Below are 23,981 nucleotides of genomic sequence, written 5' to 3' on the forward strand. Positions count from 1 at the left end.
AGTGGGCATGTCTTTGGAGGTGTCTGTGATGGTATTCCCAGAGAGGATTAGCCGAGGGGGTGGTACCATTCTAAGAGCTGGGGTCCTGGACTGAAGAAAAAGGAAAAAGGGAAAAGTGGGCTGAGCACCAGGATTCACCCCTACTTCCTGTGAACACAGCAATAAGAACAGTTACTAATACATTCATATTTAGAAAAATGCAAAGGAAGCTAACATCAAGAAATCATCTGTCATTCATCAGCCTGGAACAACTTTTCAAATGTGACATGGCCCTATAGACAACAAGCATCTCCTATGATGCTGGAAGGAAGAGGTGAGAAAATATGGTGAAGCTATAGGGACCCACAAATTCTACCTCTAATCGCTCCCACCCCCGCCCGCCCAGCTACCCAAAGACACATCTCTGGTACTGGAACGACTGCTGCCCACTCCTAGCTTTTCATGGGTCTGACGTGGAGGTACCAAGACATAAAAATGAGTGTGCATGCATGTCTACAGTATGACATGGAGGCAGGAGACACACAGATGAGTGGGCATGCATGTGTACAGTATGACATGGAGGCAGGAGACACACACATGAGTGAGCATGTATGTCTACAGTATGACGTGGAGGTAAGGAGACACACATGAGTAAGCATGTATGTCTACAGTATGACATGGAGGCAGGAGACACACAGATGAGTGTGCATGTATGTCTACAGTATGACATGGAGGCAGGAGACACACAGATGAGTGGGCATGCATGTGTACAGTATGACATGGAGGCAGGAGACACACACATGAGTGAGCATGTATGTCTACAGTATGACGTGGAGGTAAGGAGACACACATGAGTAAGCATGTATGTCTACAGTATGACATGGAGGTAAGGAGACACACACATGAGTGTATGCATGGATGCACCCCGGATGGTTTACAGCATCCAAGAGCAAGGAGCTCAATATTCACCGTGCCCAACACTACCATTTTGGTTTCTAAATGCCATTCAAGAAGGAGCAGAGAAAACACAAGAGAAGCCTAAATGTTTTTTGTTTTTTTTTTTTGTTTTTTTGTTTTTTTTTGGTTTTTCGAGACAGGGTTTCTCTGTAGCTTTTCGAGCCTGTCCTGGAACTCCCTTTGTAGACCAGGCTGGTCTCGAACTCACAGAGATCCGCCTGCCTCTGCCTCCCGAGTGCTGGGATTAAAGGCTTGCGCCACCACCGCCCGGCTTCCTAAATGTTTTTTTTTATAAAAGTGTTATTTACACTTATTTACATTTATTTTTCTATTTTTCTATTTTGAGGAGTGCAAATGCCATGTGGAAGTCAGAGTGCAACTCACAGGAGCAGCCTTCTCTGTAGGCTCCTATAGTGATATTTTATCTGTGTTTTAATAACGCTTGCCTGAAGACCGGAGCGCAGAGCTAAGCCACTAGAGCAGGGAGTAGTGACACACACCTTTAATCCCAGGACTCAATCACTTCCTGTTCACCCTCTGCTTCATGCCCGCCACTCAAGATACAAGCTCTTTGCTTCTAGTTCCTGCCACTTGCTGCCATGCCTCCCCACCATGATGGACCCTATTCCTCTGGAACTATAAGCTAAAAATGCCTTCTTTTCCTTAAGTTTCTTTGGCATGGTATGTAATCACAGCAACAGAAATTAACTAACACACTGTTTCTTTAAGATCAGATTGCTGTCAACTCTCAATACTCTAGGCTAGTGTGGGACTATTACTATGCCTCATGCTATCTGCATACATGTTTTCATTTCTATGGTAGTAACATAGTCAGCAGGAATAGCATCTCCCTTGGTCTTCTTTCAACAAATGGACTTACTAGAACGGGGAGCAGAAGGATAAACGTGAACTGGAACTTACATTTCACCAGCAAAAGTCAGGGTACAACAGCTTGTGTGTGGCAAAGCTTCAGCTACAGAAAGGCAGCAGACTTGTGAACCCCCACAGTGATGAGCCAACATTCTTTAGGTGGCTCAGGTGGTGGTCCAGGAGAAAAGGAAAAGCCTACTCTGGATACCACGGTGGGCAGGTATCCTCTGGGGCGTGAGGCCATGATGTATGTGGTGACCCTCAGCCATCAGACTGGATTAATGACTCTCTATTGTTTATGAACAGCTCATCACAAGTGACACTGGTCCACAGGCTCGTGTGGCCAACAGTCCAGTTGCCAAGGCCTGCCTTGAGCCTTAGGACACCGGCTGCCGCTGGAGCACTGATGCTGGCCCTGCTAGAGCTGAGCGCTTCATTCTCTCTGCTCCCTTCCGGAGAGATCTGTCAGCTTTCGTGAAGGCAGATGAAGATTTACCACCAAACTAAAAAGACACTTCACTATATAAACAAAATTAAAATCCCAAGTAGACATGAAGACCCCATTACTTAAGAGTAATTGAAGCAGATCAAGTGAACAGCGGCCTCGTGTGAGCACGGCTGAATCCGGGGCTGAGCTGAGCAGACACTTCTTCAGACAAGGCATGAATTAAAATAAAAGTCATGATCCTGCTGCCTCAATGATGGGACAAAGTTGGGACAGGCCTCAGAATGTCCAGCTGCCCTCCCTGCGGAGGAAGGGTCACTTCTTTGTTGATGTGGATACTTCCTTTATTGGAAGTGATGGGCCCAAATGTCCTTAATGAATGAAGAGTCCAGAGGGAGGAGGGGGTTAAGACTTAGCAATTTGCCAGAAATGAGATTCAAAAGCATAGCTTCTGTGCTGACAAGATGAGCCCTTTCAGAAACCAGATGGGACATGACCCTGGTACTCCTGGAAAGGCAACAGGGACTGAGGATCCAGGAGCCCACACAGCAGCTTCTTTATGGAGATGGCTCTGGATAACGGAGTACTTTCCAAAGTCCGCCTTCCTACTCTAACTAAATGCTAGAAGAGTGGATTGAATGCAAAATGAGAGCGGTTCTTTGAACTATCCAATGGGAGAGCACCGCATAGTCTCTGTTGTCAGCAGAAGGCGGCGGTGGCACACTCGACCATCACACCCCCAGTTGCAGCACTCACACTGCCCGTGTTAGTGCGACTCAGCGAGAGTGACATGTGCATAGTATAAACCAGAAAACCAAGCCAGGCGTGGTGGTGCACGTCTTTAATCCTGGCACCTCAGAGGCAGGGGGTCTTCTGTGAGTTCAAGGCTGGCTTGGTCTACATAGTAAGGCACTATCTCAAAAAGAAATTAATTAAAATTAAAATTAAAAAATTAGAAAGCCAGGAAGAGTCATTAGCAATCAGTAATACACTGATGCTAAGTCCACAAGAAAACATATTTTATATAAAAATAAACACAAAAGGAGTAACTTAATCTTCCAGGCATGTGGTGTACACATGTATCCCAGCACTAGGGAGGGAAGGCAGGGAGATCCCAAGTCGAGACCAGCCTGGGCGACACAGTGGCATATCATCAAAATAATAATGATGATAATAACACAGAAGAGCAATAGTGATCTGACCCTCCACTTTGAATGTATTTTGAGCAGTTTTATTATCAGCCTTATCCTAGAGCCAATAAGCCCTCTGCTTGTACATGCTGGTCACGTCCTGCTACAGGAAGCATAGCGGATAGTGTCCCGAGCTTCGCTCCACTCTGTCTGCCATAATAGAGAAGTTTCCTTGTGCTGCAGCTGGATGGCCATCAGTGTGCACCGGCAGCGGGACCTCCAGGAATGGAGATTAATAAGGCTCCACAGATTGCCATTCAGAGTGAAAGCATGGTTTCCATCCAGCAAAGACTCCTTCCTGATGACATTGTCATTTGGAAAATGACCTTGAACTCTTGAGAGATTTGCTTCCTACAGCACAATGAAATCTGGCTGAAGGTCAAGCAGAAAGGGGCCAGAAGTTAGGACTCTGACTCTCACTCTTGGTCTGAATCTTCCAAGGACATAAGCAGCTCTCATCAGAGGACCCTGACATCCTGATGCTGCAGCATCATTCAGCCATGAGCATTATTCAACAGACTCTCAACTGAGCAGGCAAGATCTTCCAGTATTGCCCAGCCCAATCCACTTGGCAAAGAGATGGTGAGTACCATCAGTGAGCCAAGGGCAAAGTCACAGCCAAACCGATGCTAGGATAGATGGTCACCTTGAGGAAGCAATGGACAAGAGTGCGAGGAAATTCATTCTGCCACTTCTAATAAAAAGGAAGGGGACTGGAGAGATGGCTCAGCAATTAAGAGCACTTGCTGCTCTTCAGAGGACCCCTGCCAGCTACTCACAGCTGCAGCTTCAAGGGATCTAAAGCCTCTGGCCTCTGCAGGCACCTGCACATACCCACATGTAGACACACACACACCTACACATAATTAAAAATAATAAACATAAATCTTTTTTTCAAAAAAGGGGGTAGGTAGATAAAGGAGGATCACCACAAGTTTGAGGCCAGCCTGGACTACATAGGAAGACGCTGACTCAAAATACCAAAAAAAAAAAAAAAAAACCCAGAAAAGAAGGACACAGGCTTTTCCTCAGCCGCCAAGGTGCTCCATCCTTGCAGGGTCTGAGATTATACTGTGAGGAGGCCCCCCCTTTTATGCAGTGACTAGCCTCTCCCCCCCCCCACCTGGCAGCCCATATCACACGGTCTCCAAGCTTGCCTGGACTACTCTGTCATTATTTGCATGGGTGATGAGGTGACCATCTCCAAGGACAACACTCATGTCCTCACTAAAGCGCTGTTATAAACTTGGGCCTAATGGGCCTGGCCTGCTGGCAAAGACCAGGGCTACTGTGGACACTGAGAGCTTGGCCTGTAGTCAGGGCCTAGAGGCCTGGCCCAACAGCTGTGCGGCACTGGAGGGACATCCTGCAGTCTTGTGACTGCTGCCCAGCCGAAAAGAGGGCAGAAACGAATGAAGTGTCTGAGGGGTCAGGTGCAGCTCAGACCTCTCCTGCCGCATGTTCAATGAAAAGCTGGACTTGGGGGTAGCAGTAGGGAGAACAAATGTACTCAGTGGACTTGCCGATGATTAGATTTAGGCTTTTGTGAGTTTACCAGGACACAAGAAGCCTAAGTTACATTTGGATTCTGACATTAAAGATAAATTTCCACAGTGTTAGAGATAGAACTCTATCACTGAACCACGTCTCTAGCCCAACTCTAAAGAACTTAAAGACAGCGAGTATACACATCTATTGACAGTGAGCAGAACCCAATAACCACCCCCTGGACGCCAACCAAAGGACATTTCACCTCTTCCCCACATCACAGAGGAAGGTAAGGAGTTCACTTGAGTCTTGGAATGAGAAACATGAAGCACAAAGGTCATGGCTGATTTGCCTGATGCCTGTGATTGACAGACCGAGGCTTTCACTGTGCTTTCCAACTAGCTGGAGACAGAACTAAAGAATTCAACTGATAGGGGCTGGAGAGATGGCTCAGCGGTTAAGAGCATTGCCTGCTCTTCCAAAAGACCTGAGTTCAATTCCCAGCAACCACATGGTGGCTCATAACCGTCTGTAATGAGGTCTGATGCCCTCTTCTGGCCTGCAGGCATACACGCAGACAGAATATTGTATACATAATAAATAAATATTAAAAAAAGAATTCAACCAATGGAACTCAAAAACAAAACAATAGAAGAGATGGCAAAGCCTAATAGAAGCTTAGCATACAATTATCCCTATCAAGAGAATACACCGTTGGTATAAGGATAAACATGCAGATGGATGGAAGGCTATTAAAGGCTGAGAAATAAGGCATTATGTCTATCACATTACATTCAAACCATTACAGTCGAGTAAGGTTTGACAACGTCGTCTGTAGGAGACCCACCCCCACAACAGCAACGGCTTCCTCGGACCCTGGATTAGTTACAAACCACACCCAAACACCTGTTTTCACAGGGAGATCCTTTATTAAGTGGGAAGAAAAGTTAAAGTGGCTGCTTCCTGACTCGGGCAGAAGACCAGCAGCAAATAACTTTGCAGCTGTAATTTTTAAGAGGAGAAGAAGGGGACGTCTGTGTTAGAATGTTAGAGGTGGTGGCAGAGGAGACAGAGGACCAGGGAGTAGAAGGGGACATGGGAAAGGAGGCAGGAGTATTTTGTCCTAGACAGAGAGGAGACAGACATGGCCCATAGGCATAGGGGGCTTAGAAAGGTAAAATGGGAAACCCTGTGTTAGGATGAGGTGTTTAATTTTTATTGGGCATATTAATTAGGTGAGCCAAAGGGGTCTTTTGATTGCTAGACTTTAATACTTTGGTAGTCAGCCTCAGGGAAAGGAAGAGGTGGAATAAGGGAACAGACCTTGGTGGCTGGCCAGCTTTAGGAATGTAATCTAACAGCTTTCAGCTCAGCAGAGGGAAGGTGGGAGAAAGGCAAGGCCTGCCAGAGCCACAGGCTCTAATGAGCTAGTGTCCCTTCACAGGGAGGGAGACACAGTCTTTAGGGGGAAAGGGTGCTAAGAAGATTCCCTTTCAAGTGTAAAAAGATAGACTGAGGACCTGTTACTTGACAGGTATGGGAGACCAACCCAATACAGATCAGATAAGAGTGGGGGGAGGGGGAGGGAAATGGGAGGCGGAGAGGAGGTGGAAATTTTTTTCAATAATTAAAAAAAAAAAAGAATAGTAAAGCCAGGTACACGGCAGGAACTGGTAATCCTAGTAGCAGGAACTGGTAATCCTAGCAACTAGAAGGCTGAAGCAGGAAGACCTTGAGTTCAGTGCCAGTCTGGGACACATCAAAAGACTTTACATCAATCAATCAATCAACAACAAACTGGGACTTAAGAGGTGGATCAGAGGTTAAGAGCACTTGCAGCTCTGATAGAGTACTAGGGTATGGTGTCTTAAATAAGAATGGTCCCTGTCTGCTCATCTATTTGAAGGCTGAGTCATCAGGGAGTAGCACTATTAGAAGGCGTGTCCTTGTTGGGGTAGGTGTGGCCTTACTAGAGGAAGTGCCACTGGGGGTGAGTTGCGAGGTTTCGAGGCCCTAAACCAGGCCCAGGAGCTCTCTCTCTCTCCTTGCGGCCTGATGATCAGGATAGAGACTGCTCGGCTACTTCTCCAGCACCATGCCTGCCTCCATGCTTCTCCCATGCTTCTCACCATGATGATGACTGACTTAACCTCTGAAACTGCAAGCCAGCCCCAATTACATGTTTTGTTTTGTTTTTATAAGAGTTGTTGCGGTCATGGTGTCTCTTCACAGCAACAGAACATGGACACCAGGTTTGAGTCCCAGCACCCGCATGGAGGCTCACAATCGAAGGGACCAGGGCCAATTGTTTCTGCCCAGGAGCCAGTTTGCTAAGACCATTGCCCCATATTACCCCCACCATCCTATGTTGACTCAGACCGGGCTTCAATCAGACCCTAAGGAAGTGCATCCCGTCGGGTAGCCCATCAGGGTCCCACCTGGCCACAAGCAGGAACTGTTCTTGCTACTTCCAGTCAGACAGACCCCTGACACAACAGACAGACAGCGGACACCACAACCACATTTGCCGACCAGATGTCATGAGCCAACCATAAAGTGGTTCCTGTACCAGTAAGGGTCTATACCCAATCACTTCAAAGTACACTTCAGCACAGCTGCAATTCCCTTAAGCAGGCTTAAAAGGGATTGCCTTACTCTCCCCTGTAGTGGACACCATTTGGGGTAGACCCCAACATGCTAGTTTTTCTGTCCTGAGAATAAAGCTGCTCTCTGAAATTGCTTATCAGGTGCCTTCTGGTCATTTGGAGTGACCTAAGGACCCTACAGCCACTATCTGTAACTCCAGTTCTGGGGATCCAATGTCCTCTTCTGTCTTCTGACCTCAGCAGATACCAGGCATGTTCAGGGTACACAGACATACGTGCAAAAAGGCTGGAGGGAGGCAGGGGCAGCAGACCAGAGCCCTGACAGAGATTAGACCATAATTTCACTTCACTACAATGGGACAGAGCTGAGCAAGCAGGTATCATGAAAACCACAATTTATGAGTGACCATCAACAAGCACCCCCACAAGCCCTTCTGCTAGCTCAGCAGATGCCCCCAAGACTTCTGCAGGCTAACGATAGCTTTCCCTACCCTGCTGCTGGAAGGTCCCCAACCATCAGAACCTTCCAATCAGCCCCCATACTAGTCTTTCCTCCACCAATCAACCCCAGGTTAATCCCTCCTCTCTGTAATTCTCCAAACTCTGCTTAAAAGGAGCTTGTGACTTTCTTTGGGGGTTGCTCTTTTGCCACCCCAATGCTAAAATCAATAAAACACTCTTGTTATTGCATACATGGTTGTTGGTCTTCTTTGGGGGCTTTTCTCAGATTCTAACACATTCAGGCAAAACACTCCTAAATAGAAAATAAAAATAAATCCTTTTTTAAAGTTAACTTAATAATATGTAAATTAAGCTTTTTCTTTAATGAGCAAAAAACTTAAATAGGCTGTTTACAAAAAAAAAAAAAGGATCTGAGGACACAATATCAAATCTCTCTAAATTTTCATTCTTACACTCCTAGATCAGCGCAGCTCTCAGGTCTCAGCAGAGAAATGTCTGTGCAGCTGATGCTGGGTAACATGGAAACTCACAGCTGGTTGAAGTTCAGCCACAGATGGGGCAGGCCTACCCACCAAGGCTAAATTTAGGGTCACTGTGGGAAAAGGGCAGAAAGATTATCAGAGCCAAGGGTCCAGGAAGACCAGAGTGAGACAGAGCCTTCTGGACACGACAGGGCCACTGTACTCAAGAGCTCACAGCAGCTGTTGGTGCCCACACCCCAGCCAGCCTATCAACACTTTAGCATGGCATAAGAAGGGGTTTGTGAATCCCTAGCCCTACCTGAGGACACCTGATGGCTTCTGGGAGTATAAGAGTCAGGTTATCAGGGGCTGCACACTTAAAGAAAACTGACACCACATTCATCCAACAACATGGTCTTGAGCACTCTGAGAGAACTCAGAAGAAGCAAGCTGCAGTCCAGATAAGGAAACAGACCACACAACTACGAGAGCTTTCTGTTTGGGCTTGGTTTCCCTGAGACTTAGTATTCCTCTGCAGCTCAGGCAGGCCTTGAACTCATAGTGATCCTTCTGCCTCAGCCTCCCAACTGCTGGAATCACGGGTTGCTTTTTCTCTTTTTTTTATTAGCGTGCATATAATTGTACATAATACTGCATTTTGTTATGACACACCTGAATTCTAGTTTTTCCTAAATAAATGATGCTTTGGAAACATCAGCAATCTGGCATTCTTCTAGGCCTCCTTCATTTCTTTGCAGTTAAACACGTGTGCTCTCCAAGTCAGACAGACGAGATGGTATTTCCAGAACACCTATTGTGCACCTCTTCATGGTGCCAAGCACCTGATAACCAACCCACAGTCAACCCACAGTCCTTCCAGGGTGGCTGCTGAGTACAGCAGTCAGGTAGGAAGTCCCCAGTCGGGCAAAACGTCTTCCTAGGGACTGTCAGCTCTCCTGCACTTTTCCGTGCATCTCTAATAAAAAAAAAAAAAAAATCCGACCTAGCTGGCAAGGACTGATACTCTGTGTAGCTATAGGCAAACACTTAGGTCAGGGTCATAACCAAAGGCGAACTGCTGGCCGGTTCCTTTCACCAAGGAGGAGCGGGACCAAACATAACTAAACCAAGTCAGGCACTGCACTGGGCTCAGCAGATTCTAAGAGAAAAAAAAAAAAAAGTGGGGGCGATGGCTCGGTAGCTTGTTTCTTGAGGAGTGGGCTAGAATGACTGAGGAAGAAAATCTTAATAACCACCAAAGGGCAAAGCGAAGGGCTTTGTTGGAGGGCCCTGCCTCATCAACGGGCGCTCATTAGGGTTCCACTGGGGACTGCACTCAGCAGACGAGCTATCAAATCTGCATCCAACGGAGTGAAACGGGCAGATTCAGCTCTCCATCTTCGTACTTTTAAGTTAGACCCCTTAGGGTTTCTGGGATGGTGTTAAAGCCATCAATACGTTTAAGTGGTTTTGCTGACAAGGACTACTGGCTTTATTGGATAATTTCCCAAGTGCTAGCAAAGGTAGGTCCTGAAGTTACCCACCGAGAGAACAGAGGGATAAAAACCCAGTTCCACCCTCTTACCCACCTAGCCACCCACCCACCCTCCCCAGTTTTTTAAACCAGTTCATAACAGTAAGAATTGATCAACGCGGCAGACCTGATGCTTTCTGGTTCGTTCACATCAAAGCCTGTGAACCTGCAGCAAAAGTACTCCAGGTTGGAACTCAAAATTACCTGTCCTCTCAACATCCTCGAGTCTATTATCTCTGGACCAAGAGCCTGGCCTGCCTGAGGGTGTCCATGAAAGCAGTGGCTGGTCTGCCAGGACATGATACGCCACACTGCTGCCTTTGCCCACAGAATTCACAGAGGGGAGAGCAGAGCAAGGGTACGGAGTCACTAAGGCTGACTTGGCCAGACTAGGGAGTCAAGTCAGCCCTCGGGGGCTTTGGGTTGGCTGTGAAGTAGCTGCTGCTGAACTTTTTTTTTCTAAGATAATCTTTAAAATATTCTCAGTCAAAACAAGGTAGAAACCACTTAAGATTGGATAGTCTTAACTCCGTGCTTTTAGCAGAAGAGGCAGGTGACTTTTTCGATCTACACTACATTTGTGCACCCCTGACAACAGAGCCAGTCAGAATGCTACAGACTCAGGGCACAGGGGGGCTGGGGTGGTTCAGGTAAGGAACAAGGCAGATGTCTCAACGGTGGTCTTGGGGATCAGATGGTGACGAAAGTTCCAGATGTGCTGTTGCCAGCAGCATGCAGCCCAACAACTCACAACAGGGTCCCTGGCCCCAGCATCCCTTATATCTGTTCCTTCAGCCATGTGCAACTATGCTTTATCTTTCATCTTTGCACTTCAGTCTCCATATTGGCTTCTTCATCCACCTGGACCCCATGGCTCAAGGGTTCTGAAGAAGCAAGCTCTGCGGCTGAAAGCTCCTAATGTTTTTACATTTATTTATGTTATTTCATGTGTGTGTGTGTGTGCTTTTGTGTGTGTGTGTGCGTGTGTGAGTGTTGTACCAATTGCTTGCCTGGTGGTCACTGGGGCCAGCAGAGGGCATCATAGACTATGTATGGAACTGGAGGTATAGGCAGTTATGAGCTGACATGTGGATGCTGGGAATCTTCTGGAACAACAGCCAATGCTCTTAACTACTTGCACCATCTCTCGCCAGCCCAGCTCAAACTTTTAAAAAGTCCTTCAAACTCAACTTCACTGGGTACCTCTGTGTTGTGTAGTCATTTCTTATGAACGGAAACATATCCTCCTGGATGGAAGCTCATTTTAGAAAGCTAAGAAAATAGGAAGCTCAATTTTGTAGGACTTGGTAAGCTCAGAAAGTTACAAGATGCACGAGGTCCCTCCCCGAGTTTACACAAGCAGCAAACAATTGCTAGGGACATGGGACTCTGTGGACTGCCTGCTTGCCTTTCAGGGAGTTCCGGGGACACAGCGCTCACAAGTCACCATCATGCTGGGGTGAGCTTTTCTGAGGCAGATGTCACCATGCTTCTTGTCCCTGTCACTGTTCTGTTGCCATGACCATGGCCACTCTTATAAAAGAAAGTATTTAATTTGGGGCTTGCTTACAGTTTCAGAGGGTTAGTCCAGTTGCTAAGAGCTAACATAGTGATTCACAGGCTGAGAGAAAGAGAGAGACACACACGAATATTGGGCTTGGCATGGGCTTTTGAAACCTCAAAGCACATCGAGACACACTTCCTCCAATGAGGTCACACCTCCTAATCCTTCTAATCCATTCAAATAGTGCCACTCCCTGGTAACTAAGCATTTGGATATATGAGCCTCTGGGGCCATTCTTATTCAAACCACCACACCTCTAATTGACAATCTATGACTAATAAAAAATTACTAGGTATAATGGTTTGTATACTAAGTGTCCCCCAGAGTCTCATGAACTGAAGGCTTGATCCCAACGCAGCAGTGTTCCAAGGTGGGGGTCCCAGAAGTGATGGGTGTTTATCACTTTGGCGGCAGTGGGACCTGGGAGGATGGAGCCCATAAATGAAGGGAACTAAAGTCTCATACAGTAGGCAACTTTCCTCGGAGTATCAGACAATGTATACTCTGAAGGCTAAGAAGAGTCATGTGAGTAACGTCATGTGAGTTCAAGCTGTATAAAGCCACAAAGAAAAGCCACACATGGCAAAAGCGTATTTCTCCACAGAGGCACGTAAAAGAGAACAGCAGCACGCAATAACGAGTCCTCTGAAGGAAACACATTCCCACCCGCTACACCTGGGAGGAGCGGGAAGACACACGCCAAGAACATCCATGTTTTGAAGAAACTCGGGCTGCAGAGAAGGCTCAGCAGTTAAGAGCACTGACTGGCTGCGCTTCTAGAAGCACTGGGTTCAATTCCCAGCACCCACATGTCAGGCAGCTGACAACTGTCTGTAAGTCCTGCTCCACGGGATCCAACACCCTCACACTGACATATTCAGACAAAACACCAATGTACATAACATACAAATAAACAAATCTGTAAAAAGTCACAAGACTCTCGCTTTGTTTTCTCACGAGCACTCAGAATTCTCCTCACGTGACTCGGTTCCTGAATCGTGTTCCGATAGATGAGCAGTGAGGGTGTTAACTTCACTAATAGAATCATAGCCTCATTGGCTAATAAGAGGCATGGTGTACCTTTTAAAGCATATACCTCGTCCTTAACCCCGTCCTCTCTATCCATCCACCTTTCTTCTCTCTCTGCCCACGGTGCTGTGGGGTGAGAAGCCTCACTCCCCAACATGATATTCTGTTCATCCATAGGCTCACAGTACTGGGCCAAAACAAACTCTTGTAATTTGAAAATAAAGAATTAGAAGAGAACACTCCAAGGGTCCCTATAACTGCACATGCTCAAAATGTTAGACATGGGATATGTGCGTGTACAGGTTCCAAATTAAAGGTTACAAATCCTGAGATGAAAACCGCACTAGATACAATTAGTAGCAAACTAGACACTTTCAAAGAAAAGGTTGTTCAGCTTAAAGACAGCCAGAGAAGTTATCAGAAACTGAACACAAATGATATCTTCCACTGGGTCTGGAATTCTAAATAAGTAGAACTCTGTCTACCATTGATAAAACGCTACTGCTCCGGCAGGACCATTTCCAGTGTGAAGTCAGAGCACTCTTTGTTTCTGTCTCCATGTCTCTGGCTGCAGGAGCACACACCAGATGTGAGCCTGTTCTACCTTGACTAGAGGTCAGAGAGTTTGAGCTTATTTTTGCTCCCTCAAAGTTCTTGACAACAGGTGTGGCTACTACAAATGAGAGAGTCTGACGTAGGGTATGGTTAATTAGTATTTTGAGTATAGAGGTGGATTTGCTCCAGATCTGAGAATTCAAGCCTATTCCTTATATCATGTTAATGAACTCTGTTGCCTCTCTTTTGGAGTGAAGTCTATAAGCTTGTGGAAGAATAAACGAGGTGAATTCAGTATTCACTGAATGTCCCTCCCAATGCTGTTGTTTCTGTCTCTTAATTCTCTTATATCTCCGTTTCTTTTGCTTAATAATTCTAATCCTCACACACTTGCCCTGGAATGTACAAGTTTTGACAAAGCTGGTTTTTGACATCTGGCTACTTTTACATTTTTCTATCAGAACCCACGAGAAATTTTCTCATTAGCTGTTTCTGCCATAGTTTTCTCCATGATATTGTACTTGGAATTACTGAGGTTCTTTGGTGTCTGGGGTTACAGATGCCATCAAATTTGAGACACCTAGCTGTATCTAGTGGTATGGGTCTGTAATCCTAGTTTCTTGGAAAACTAAAGCTGGAGCATCGCAAGTTCAAAGTCTGCCTTGGCTACCGAACAAGTCAGATTTAATTTATTTTATGTGGATGAGTGGTCTGCTTGCATATATTTATGTGTGCCTGGTGCCGGCAGAAGTCAGAAGAGGGTGTTGGATCTCCTGGAACTGGAGTTATAGATGGTTGTAAACAACCACATGGAAATCAAACCAGGGTCCTCTAGAAGAGTTACTGAACAAATTAAAGGTGAGTGTGAGTAAAGTAGTGAGATCCTATCTCAAAAAGAAAGCTAAGGATGTAGCTTAGCAACAGAACTCTTGTCTATCGCATGTGAGACCCTGTGTATGATACCTAGCGTCATAACACACACACACACACACACACACACACACACACAGAGAGAGAGAGAGAGAGAGAGAGAGAGAGAGAGAGAGAGAGTGAAATACTTTGATAAACAATAGTAGAAAATAATTATCACCAGCAGACCTGTTGTCCTGTAAAATTCCTAAAGTAATCTAGGGATACAACTCAGTGGTAGAGTTCTTGCCTAATATGTACAATGCCTTGGGTTTGATTTCCTAAAACTGAAAAAAAAATTAAGAAGAAATATTAAAAGGAGCTACAGACATGGGATATTTCTGCTCAGTATTAGGGCACTAAGGATGCACAAATCTCTGGGTCCAATCACCAACTCACAAATGCAAAGCAACCCCTGACCCTCAACATTCAAGAAGGCTAAAAGAAGAATCAAACTACAATGGAACTCCGTGTGTAAATCTATAGTCTATTGGTTCTTGCTATGGAAACACCTTTAAAGCATAATGGTTTAAACAGAAGTCTATGGAATGACACCTTCAACGAGCAGCTCTTCTTTGACCCGGTCAGCTCAGCAGGGTCCAGTCTGAGTGAGGCTTGCTTGCGTGAATGAAACAGTAACGGCACAGTGCAGAATGGTGGTTTCAGAGTCACTCAGAGTAGATGTAGGACTGCAACAGAGAACAGACTTGAGAGGAAAGACAAGGGAGTTCCTTCACTATGAAGTGGTTGGCTGTAGCCTGACAAAGTTACATACTAGATCACCAGTAAACAGCAAAGTCAAAACTAAGTAACCAATGAGGAAAATAGCACACAATCAAAAAATATAGATCCCATTAAACCTAGCAAGGAGGAAAAGAGGAAAGATGAGCAATGAGTAGCTAAACAGAAAACAAACAGTAAGCTGCAAGCCTTTACTCCCAGCACTGCAGAGGCAGAAGCAGCATTAGAAACCCAAGGTCATCCAGGGCTACTTCCCGAATTGAAGGTCAGCCCAAGGTATATGAGATTCTACCTCAAAAAGCAAACAACAACAAAAATCCCCTGAGAGGCAAAGCCAGGAAGATCACTTTAAGTCTGAGGTCAACCTGGTCTCCATAGTGAATTCCAGGCCAACCAGGGCTATGTGGTAAGACCTTGCCTCCAAAAAAGGTGAAGGGTTTTAATTGTATCAATAGTCATGGGACAAGATTTCCACAGTCAGAGCCACTGATTTATCTCTCCAGGAGCCTTCTTCCCACTTTTTTACAGAAGTTCCTTATCAGAGTCACGGTAGCAGAAATCCTCTCCCACTCTGATTGGCCCCCTTGTGCATACTAAGTACTTGCTTTACCACTGAGCCACCCCACCCCTACCCTAGCCATTCTTGCTTCACTGTAGAAACAAAACAAACAAACCTCAAAGCTGCCTGCAGGTGGGAATAGTGGCTGTGTCTATAAACCCAGCACTGGGGAGACAAAGGAAGAAGCAATGAGAGTACAAAACCAGCCTGGGCTACAAAGAAAGTTCCAGACCACCGTGGAATACATAAAAAGGCCTTGTCTCAAAACAAAACCGCAAGTAAAAGTAACATTGCTGTGCTAACTGGAAAGACATATCAACATGCAGCAAACCTACAGCACAGGGGCAGGAAGAAAAAGAAAATGCTGGAGCCAGTTTTAAGGGTGCATGCCTGTAATCCCAGCTCTGGGAGGAGGCAGCAGGATAGGAAGACAAGGTCATTGGGGCTGCATAAACGCTGGCACTGGAGGCCAGCCTGAACTGGAGAAGGCTCTGTCTCAAAACAATAGAGGCAATAAATGAAGGTGAGAACTGAGGAAAAATTGCTCAGTTGCATGGAGAAGCAGAGGCAAGCACAATTCCGCTAAGAGATTGCCTCCTTCAAACTTCTGTTCCACAATGAGGCGCAACACGAAACCATAAACTTACTTAACACATTGAGTGAGTTGATTTTTGTTTTGTTTTCGTTTTGTTCGGGCTTGGGTTTTTTTTGTTTTGTTTGGTTTGGTTTGGTTTGGTTGTAATTCAATCTGTGCAGGTCCCTAGTGAGATCTCTCACTAGGTAGAGGTGATGCAACAGGCTGGGCTCCTGAGCAGGATGTGACACAGAGGCCTTCATTTACCCTCCACTGCTTACTTTCCCCTAGCCCTCTCCCAAGGTTTGGGGGTGGAGTTAGCCGCCAACGACAGACTGACTCTGAGCACCTGGGCTTTCACACTGATCCTCCATTAACAGACATGGCAGAAATGGAGATACTCTGAGAAATGCGACTCTTAATCTGACTATCAGACTATTCAAACAACGGACCCCAAAGACATGAGTATTTCCCTAAGAATCTCATGCTGGGAGAAGGAAAGAGTCCCAGACCAAGGGAGAAGGAGTCTCAGGGATGAGATTTCACCCAGTTCTAACCTGCCAGACTACCTCACAAGACGACAATGATGAGCCAATGTTGGCCGGGCCACACTTTTGACACGGACTGCTTAGATGTTCTTGGCGCTCTAGTTCACCTTTACTCTCACTTCAGAATTCCAAAGTCAAATTTGGCGTGGTTCCCTGGATCCCTTTGTCCCTCTGCCAATGCGGCTGCAACAAATAAATAATTTTCTGCTTTCTACTTTTAACTTGGCTCTTTCGATTTGCTTATTGAGATCGGACTTATGGCACAGGTTGCGACTCATAAATTCCGTAACACTGTGTTACGGTTTGGTCAAGGAGCACACGACTAGGCATCTGTGCGCAAGCGCAGCTGGAGGGGCGGGACAGTCCGCTACCTGGCCCCGCCCCCGGCCCCGCCTCGGGCTTCCACCGCCCAGCCTGCCGGCGTCTGGAAAGGCCACGCCTTAGCCACCCGCGCGCCAGATTGGGCGCCGCCTCCCTCGGCTCGCGCCCCGCCCGGAGTTTACCGCGTCCCCTGCGGCCGGCAGCTCCTCGATCCTTCGTCGTCTCCATCGGCCCAGCGCCAAGCTGTCCATGCGGCTTAGCGTGCCGCCTCTCAGGCCACCCGGAGGCGGGACCACCCTACCACGTGCCTGAAGAAGCCAATGAGGAGGCGCGGGGCGTAGCCTGAGGGGCACAGATTGTGCCCCACCGAGGGCTGCAGGCAGGAGTAGCCGAAACCGGAGTCGCCCACGTCCCTAAGTACGGGGACTCTTTCACCTGCCACAGGTCGACGCCTGGCTGTGACTGGCTTGTATTCGGTTCACAGAGTCAATTCCAAAGGTCGTTTGTTCAGTATCTACAACTTTTGCAACCCTTGGTCCGCGGGAGGCGCGCCCGTCTCTTCTCCCTTGTGATTGGTTACTGCGTCCTGATAGATGGAGCCTCAGACCAATCGGCATGGCTAAAGCTGCGCTGGGCGGTGCCCCGAGAGTTGAGGTCCGGTCCGAAAGCTGCTAGGCTAGTTTTGCTCTGTGGTGCGAGAAAAACGCGAAATTTCGTCTCGACCTTGCGGGCAGCGGCCTGTAGGGTTTTTTTGTTTGTTTGTTTGTTTGTTTGTTTTTGTTTTTTTCTGACTTGTCGTGGCCAGGCCCTGGGAGCAGGAACGGCCACAGGCATGGGGGTGGAGTGCGGCTCCAGGCCCCGGCTATGCGGAAGGTTGCACACCGACTTCTTGAAGACTAGGCCAGCCTCTTCCTCCCTCTGGGCTCCACTGCAAAGCTCTGAACTGTTCTGTAAAGTTCCCAGCCCCCTGTGCTTTATTGACGAGTAAAATAGGGTCAGTACTTTGGCTGTGATTGGTTAGCAGTGAGCACGTGAGCTAGTTTGAATCGGTGAGAAGTAGACAAGGTTGATTGAAGCAGAGTTCTAGGAGATAGGCTGTGGGGTGCCTTTTTCCAGTTCTTGATCAGTGTTAGTTTCAAGGAGCGGGTGACGACAGCATTCACATCACCAGGAGGATCGCTGGTGGCAATGTTTGTGCAAAGTGGGTTTTAACAACACGTTTTCTGAGCTGTATCGCCCCTGGCTACACTCCACACTTCTCTTGTGAGGCACTCTGAGTTTACTGCAGGAAATCATTATGAGTGCATGAAGCTCTCCTTAGGTTGCTGCTGCAGGATCTCCAGGTGGCTCTCTTACCTCTGTTCCTTGTAAGAGACAACAATAGCTACTGATAGGGACTGGGAGATGTTTACCTATTTTAACAAACTTTGCAGGCTGAACATGATGGCATCTGCTTCTAATCCCAGCACTAGGGAGGCAGAGGCAGGTGGATCTCTGTGAGTTCAAGGCCAGCCTGGTCTAAGTAGAGAGTTCCAGGATAGCCAGAGCTGCAAGGAAAGACCCTCCCTCGAATAAATAAATAAATTAATTAAAATGATAATAAAGTACCTGGGCTGCCTCTATTGTAAGCCAAGCCCTCACTAGATCTGATGTCACTCCTCAGTGTTCCTAGCCAGACACTGGCACTGGTCTTGCACAACCTTGTGTCACACGCCCTTCCCACCAGCTGTGGTTTAGGAATTCAGAATCTTGAGTTTTTTAAAGAGGCTGGGCGGTGTTTCTCTGGGGTTGGAGTTCTTGCTTAGTGTAGCAATCAGCATTCTCCAAAGGAACAGACTAGTTAGAAGGAAATTTTAAAGGGGAGAAAGGGAGGACTGGGAGTCAAAGGTCATCATCCCAGTGAGTTGGAGGCTCTTCTGAACTACTAGAAACTGTCTCAACAACAAAACACAGGACTGGGCTTGTGGTGTCCACCTTTAACCCCAGCATTTGGGGTGCAGAGACAGGCAGATCTCTTCTTCTGCATAGGGAATTCCAGCCAGCCAGGATTATTACATAAGAAAGACACAATTTTGAAAAACAGAACAAAATTCATGGGCTGGAGAGATGACTTATTGCCTAAGAGTATCATGCAGAGTGCATGAGTTCAGTTCCCAGCACCTATGTCAGCTGACTCACAACTGCCTATAACTCCAGCTCCTGGGGATCCAGTGTCTTGGGCCGCCACTCACATACACACCCCCTCAAAAAATGCAGAGTTAGGAACAATAAAAATAAGCCTTTATATTTAAAAGGAAGAAAGCAGCAACAACGAGAGAATGCCAAATTGTTCAAGATTCCCTTTCTCTTTTTTATTTTTTATTTATTCTTTGTGTCTTTCACATCATGTCTCCCAATCCCACCCATCTCCCTCCCCACCTCAAAATAAAACAAAATTTAAGAGAAAAAGAGGGGGAAAAAGGAAGAAGGGGGAAATCTTGTCATGGAAGCTACAGTATGACACAGTGAGTCACACAGTAAACCCCTTTATCCATATATTTTTACTGGGCCCTCACTGGGACTCTTCCTGGACATTCCATTGCTGCCCTGTATTGTGGAGCTCTTGCAGCCCCGTGTCCACAGATCTGACTCCATCCCAGCCCCCACCCCTGTGCTCCAGAAGGTCACAGATGGGGTGGATGTCGGAGTCTGCCAACACATAACCCTGGTTCTGGGTCTGAGTACCTGCAGGGTTGGTCAGCACACCAGCTCTCCCCTGTCTTTGCCACCAGGGTGATCTCTCCAGGACTGCCCTGACTAGTTAACCCCTTGCATCAATGAGCAAGAGGTGGAGTTTGTTCTCCAGCTTTTACATCCTCTGGGTTGGTTCTCCCATACCCACACCTTAAGGGTCAGCTCTACTGTGTTGCCCAGATAGGGTGTTGGGGCCACTCTCTCGAGTGCTGCAGCTTATGAGTGGCAAGGCCTCAGGTGTTGATGGGAGGGATGGCATCTCTCCCCTACCCATTTCTTCACAAGACAGCGGAGCAGTGGGAATAGCTCTCCCATGCTCACAGCTCCCCCACACCTCCACCAACAGGGTTAACTCTCTTGAACTGCCCAGGTGAGGTACAGGGCCTGCTCTCCCAAGTGTTACAGATGGTGGCGGGGAGGGCAAGAACAACTTTCCCAATGTTGTGACCTCAGGGCCAGCTCTCCCACCTGTCTCAGGGGTTGATGTGGGTGGGGGACGGTAGACATCTCTCCCCAGCCCATGCTGCCTCAAGACTCAAGATCCCTTTCTTATAGGAGTGTGAATGAAATCTCATCAGCTCAGAGCTATCTGACTCCCTGATGACCTCTCAGAGGGTCAGGTCAGGTCTTACAAATAAGTGACATAAGTGTCTCGGGTCCTGGACTCCTTTAGGAACAGTTCCATTTTGAGCCTGCCAGGTATCAGTGGCAAACACCTTTAATCCCAGCACTCGGGAGGCAGAGACAGGTGGATCTCTGTGAGTTTGAGGCCAGCCTGGTCTATAGAGCGAGGACAGGCTCCAAAGCAACAGAGAAACCCTGTCTCGAAAAAAAAAAAAGAAAAGAAAAGAAAAAAAAAGATGCTTGAGCCAACTCCGAAACCATTTCTCCACATCCAAACTCCATACACTAGCTACAACAGCGGGTTTATATAGAAAGGCTGGAGTTGTTGCTCAGCAATTGCACAGGTTTGGTCCCCAGTGCTGTTAAAAAGAAAGGAAGATGGACTTCAGCTCAGATAGTTACAAAACACTGGTCATCTTAGACATGTATTAGAGCTCTCCTATTACTTAGTTAAACTCTCTCTTAAACTTTCGTGTTTGGTGTTGGTGTAGGCTCCAAAGCTACAGAGAAACCCTGTCTCAAAAAACAAAATACTAAAAAACAAAACTTGCTCCCACTGCCACCCACATTTTTACTGTCTCTGTAAGTTAGTGCGTGTGCGTGGCTTGGTACAGGGCCTCACTATGGAGTCCTGGCTGGCCTCAAACTCACAGTGATCCTCCTGTCTCTACCTCGTTAAGTGTAGACATTACAGTTGTACACCATCATGCCAGGCTATCTGTAAGTCTGACCAGACTCGGTACCAGACATAAGTGGAGTCAAGAGTTATCTGGATCTTTGTAGTGGCTCTGCTGGGTATGAATAAATTTGAGATCATCAGCGCTGTAGCGCGTGTTGACACTCCCTCCTCCCTGAGGCAGAACCACACTGCGGGTCAATTACAAGGCATGTATGCTTTCATCCATTACTGGGTAACTGGCTTGCTTCCATGTTTTGTTTTTTCCATTTTGTGGGAAAATGCCGCTAGAAACATGGGTGCCCCCTGCTTCAGTTACCTGATGTATAGTTCTAGAAAAACAAAAACTGCTGGCTCGTGGGTAACTGATCTTTCTTTCTTTTGGAAACACAATTTCTGGTTGCAGCTGCAGTGTTTTCTGTTCCCACCAACCACACATGAAAGTTTCCATTTCTTCATTTGTCATCTAACACTTGGCACTCTTGCAGGCAGCCACCCTAATGGCAGTAATGCTATATATCCAAATGGTTTTCCTTTCATTCCCTAATAACTAACAAAGCTGATCGTCTCATGTGCTTGCTGGCCATCTGTATATCTTCTTTGGAAAAAATATCTATCCATCCAAGGTCTTTGTTTTCATTTAAATTTCTATGTCTGAATGTTTGTATATGTATTTATTTATTTATTATTATTATATGTGTATGAATCGGGTGAGTGTCCCCACAAATGTGTGGAAGTCAGAGGACTACTTTCAGTATTAGCTTCTCTACTTCTACCACGGCTGCTGGAAATCCAGTTCAGGTCTTCAGTCTTAGACAGCAACTACTTTCACCCACTGAGATATCTTGCGTGTGTGTGTGTGTGTGTGTGTGTGTGTGTGTGTGTGTGTGTGTGTGAAAACTTGCATACAGCTCCCTTGCAAAGTCACCCCAAATTCCAGTGACTTTTTTGGAAAAAGGGTTGCCACCTCTGCCCTTCCTACTGCGAGGTGAAAGATAACATGTTTATTGTCTACTAGCTAGCGTGGAGTCTGGCTTGCGGTGGGCATTTAATAATGTTCTCACCCTCTCTCTTCTCTCAGTTCTTCTTTGGTGTTCAGTATAAAGTTATTTTACCTTGGAGCTTGCAGTTTCTAGAGATATGACGGTGACACCATATTTCCTGAGCACGTCTCCCTTCTCTACTCGGCACCTGATCTTCTCCATCATTTTTTACGTTTTAATTGAATGTCCCTTCCTCAGAGGAGCTGTCTATGTCTGACTACCTAACCTACAGCAGCCACACTGGTCCTCTGAGTGGCCCCATCTCGGCTCTCTGATACTGGTCATCGTGCAGTAGTTTTCCTATTTAATGATTGAGGGTCCTGTGTCCTTAATCCCCCTCATTTCCCAGACTGATTGTTTCCCATTGGCCAGGGCCAGGTACCCAGTAGGCACTCAGGAAGGAGCTCTCCCAAATGGATGCTTTGTTACTCATTTTGGATCTTTAACTTACTATGTTTGCACGTGACACTTCAGGACTGTTTAGATTTAAACAACAACAAACAAGCAAACAAACAACAATAACAACAACAACAACAAAAAACAGGCACCCCTGTAATTCTAGCACTAGAAAGTGGAGGGGAGTGAGGAGGGGGGAGGGGAGGGGGGAAATCAGCAATCCAAGGTCATCATCTGCTACGCAGTGAGTCTGAGACCAGACTGTGTCTCTAAAAGAAAGGAAGAAGTGGGAAGGGGAAAAGGAAGGAGCTGAGGCACAGAGGTGTGATGCCCAGGCTGCAGAAGGATCAAGTAACACATCAGATTGTAAACTATATCCCTTTTCTACTTCCTGCTGTTCTGTGGGCTTCCAGGCCAAGGTGAGCCTCTTTACTGAGCTGCAAGTCCCAGCAGTGGGTCCCAGGGCAGGAATGACTTCTCCACTGGGAGTTTTCCTCTCTGCCCTGCTCCCTGTTCCTTCCTCACAAGCCTGGAGCTGACCAGTGCTTCAGCGACCAGGAGCCCTTGCATGCCGGCTCCACTTCACTCCATGGGTCTTATCTTTGGCCCGCTCTTTGTATCATGCATCCATGTGGCTCAGATACTGCTAGAATATTAGGTGAGAAGACATGGCATTGCCTGAGCTGGTCTTTATTACTGCATCTTACATGCACACATTCCGTCAAAAGTTGCTAAATGGAAACTGATTGGGATGCACTCTGGTGGCCTCACACTTTGGGTTCCGTTCCAGCCTAGGCTCTGGCTCTGTTCTCCCAGTGCAAAGTCTTTCCATCCCAGAGGGTTAGATCTGAAGCTGCGCTTCTAAATCAGCCGTATTCTTGTGCTGAGGAAGGGCACGGCTTTCTTCCTGTGCCATTTTAGATTACTTCCCCCCACCCCAGTGTCTCACACTGCAGCCTAGCTTGAATTTAGGTAATCCTCCTGCCTCACTCTCTAAAGGACTAGACCTCTTCCTGTGAGCCTTCTGTCTTGTCTTTTGTTCCAGTTTGTCTCCCTATTGCTGTGATAAAAACAACATGACCAAAATCAACTTAGGGGAGCATAGGGTTTTTTTTCCAGCTTACACTCCCACCTCCCAGGAAGCCATAGCAGGTTCTCAAGGCAAAACCCTGGAGGCAGCAACTGAAGCAGAGACTACGGAGGATTATTGCTTCCTGGCTTGCTCCTTTGGGCTTCCTCAGCCTGCTTTGCTGTCCAAGTCAGGATCACCTGCCCAGTGGTGGCATTGCTCACTGTGTGCTGGATCCTCCCATATCAATTTTTTATTTATTTATATGTAATTATATATTTCTCAAGTCTTTACAAGAGAGACATTATAGAGGCTTTGATTGGAGACCAGCCTGCTTCATACTGTCTTTTTCTGGAAAAAAAAAAAATTAGGTGAAGGATAGTATAATAAAAGTAGCTACAGTTGTTGGGTGTTAGGCAGCACTCTTGCTTTTTTTTTTTTCATGGCTATCTTATTTAATACTCACAATGATGCTGGGGGCAAGTGCCATTACCATCATTTGGAGAAACAGATGCCCATGAAGATTATCTCACCCAAGTTTGCATAGCTAGCTAATAGTGTAGTCAGAAATCAAACACGGGCCATCTGACTTCAGCTCCCAGTGTCTGAAACATTGTACCCTCCTCTTATTCATTTTATGCTAAATCT

At 46.7% G+C, this 23,981-nt stretch overlaps 1 protein-coding gene across 1 annotated transcript in view; it reads right to left on the minus strand.

Moving 5' to 3' along the window:
* The window catches only part of CUNH10orf143 (chromosome unknown C10orf143 homolog), a 32,036-nt gene extending 14,800 nt beyond the window's left edge, over positions 1-17,236 (minus strand). Inside the window, exon 1 of the mRNA XM_050137657.1 lies at positions 16,975-17,236. Within this exon, the coding sequence (XP_049993614.1) occupies positions 16,975-17,043 (69 nt within the window). The 5' untranslated portion in view covers positions 17,044-17,236. The remainder of the gene's footprint in view (positions 1-16,974) is intronic.
* Between the last annotated feature and the right edge of the window lie 6,745 nt (positions 17,237-23,981).

This window comes from Alexandromys fortis, unplaced genomic scaffold, assembly GCF_014885135.2.
Source record: "Alexandromys fortis isolate MF-2015 unplaced genomic scaffold, M_Fortis_MF-2015_v1.1 scaffold_3, whole genome shotgun sequence".
Lineage (NCBI taxonomy): Eukaryota > Metazoa > Chordata > Mammalia > Rodentia > Cricetidae > Alexandromys > Alexandromys fortis.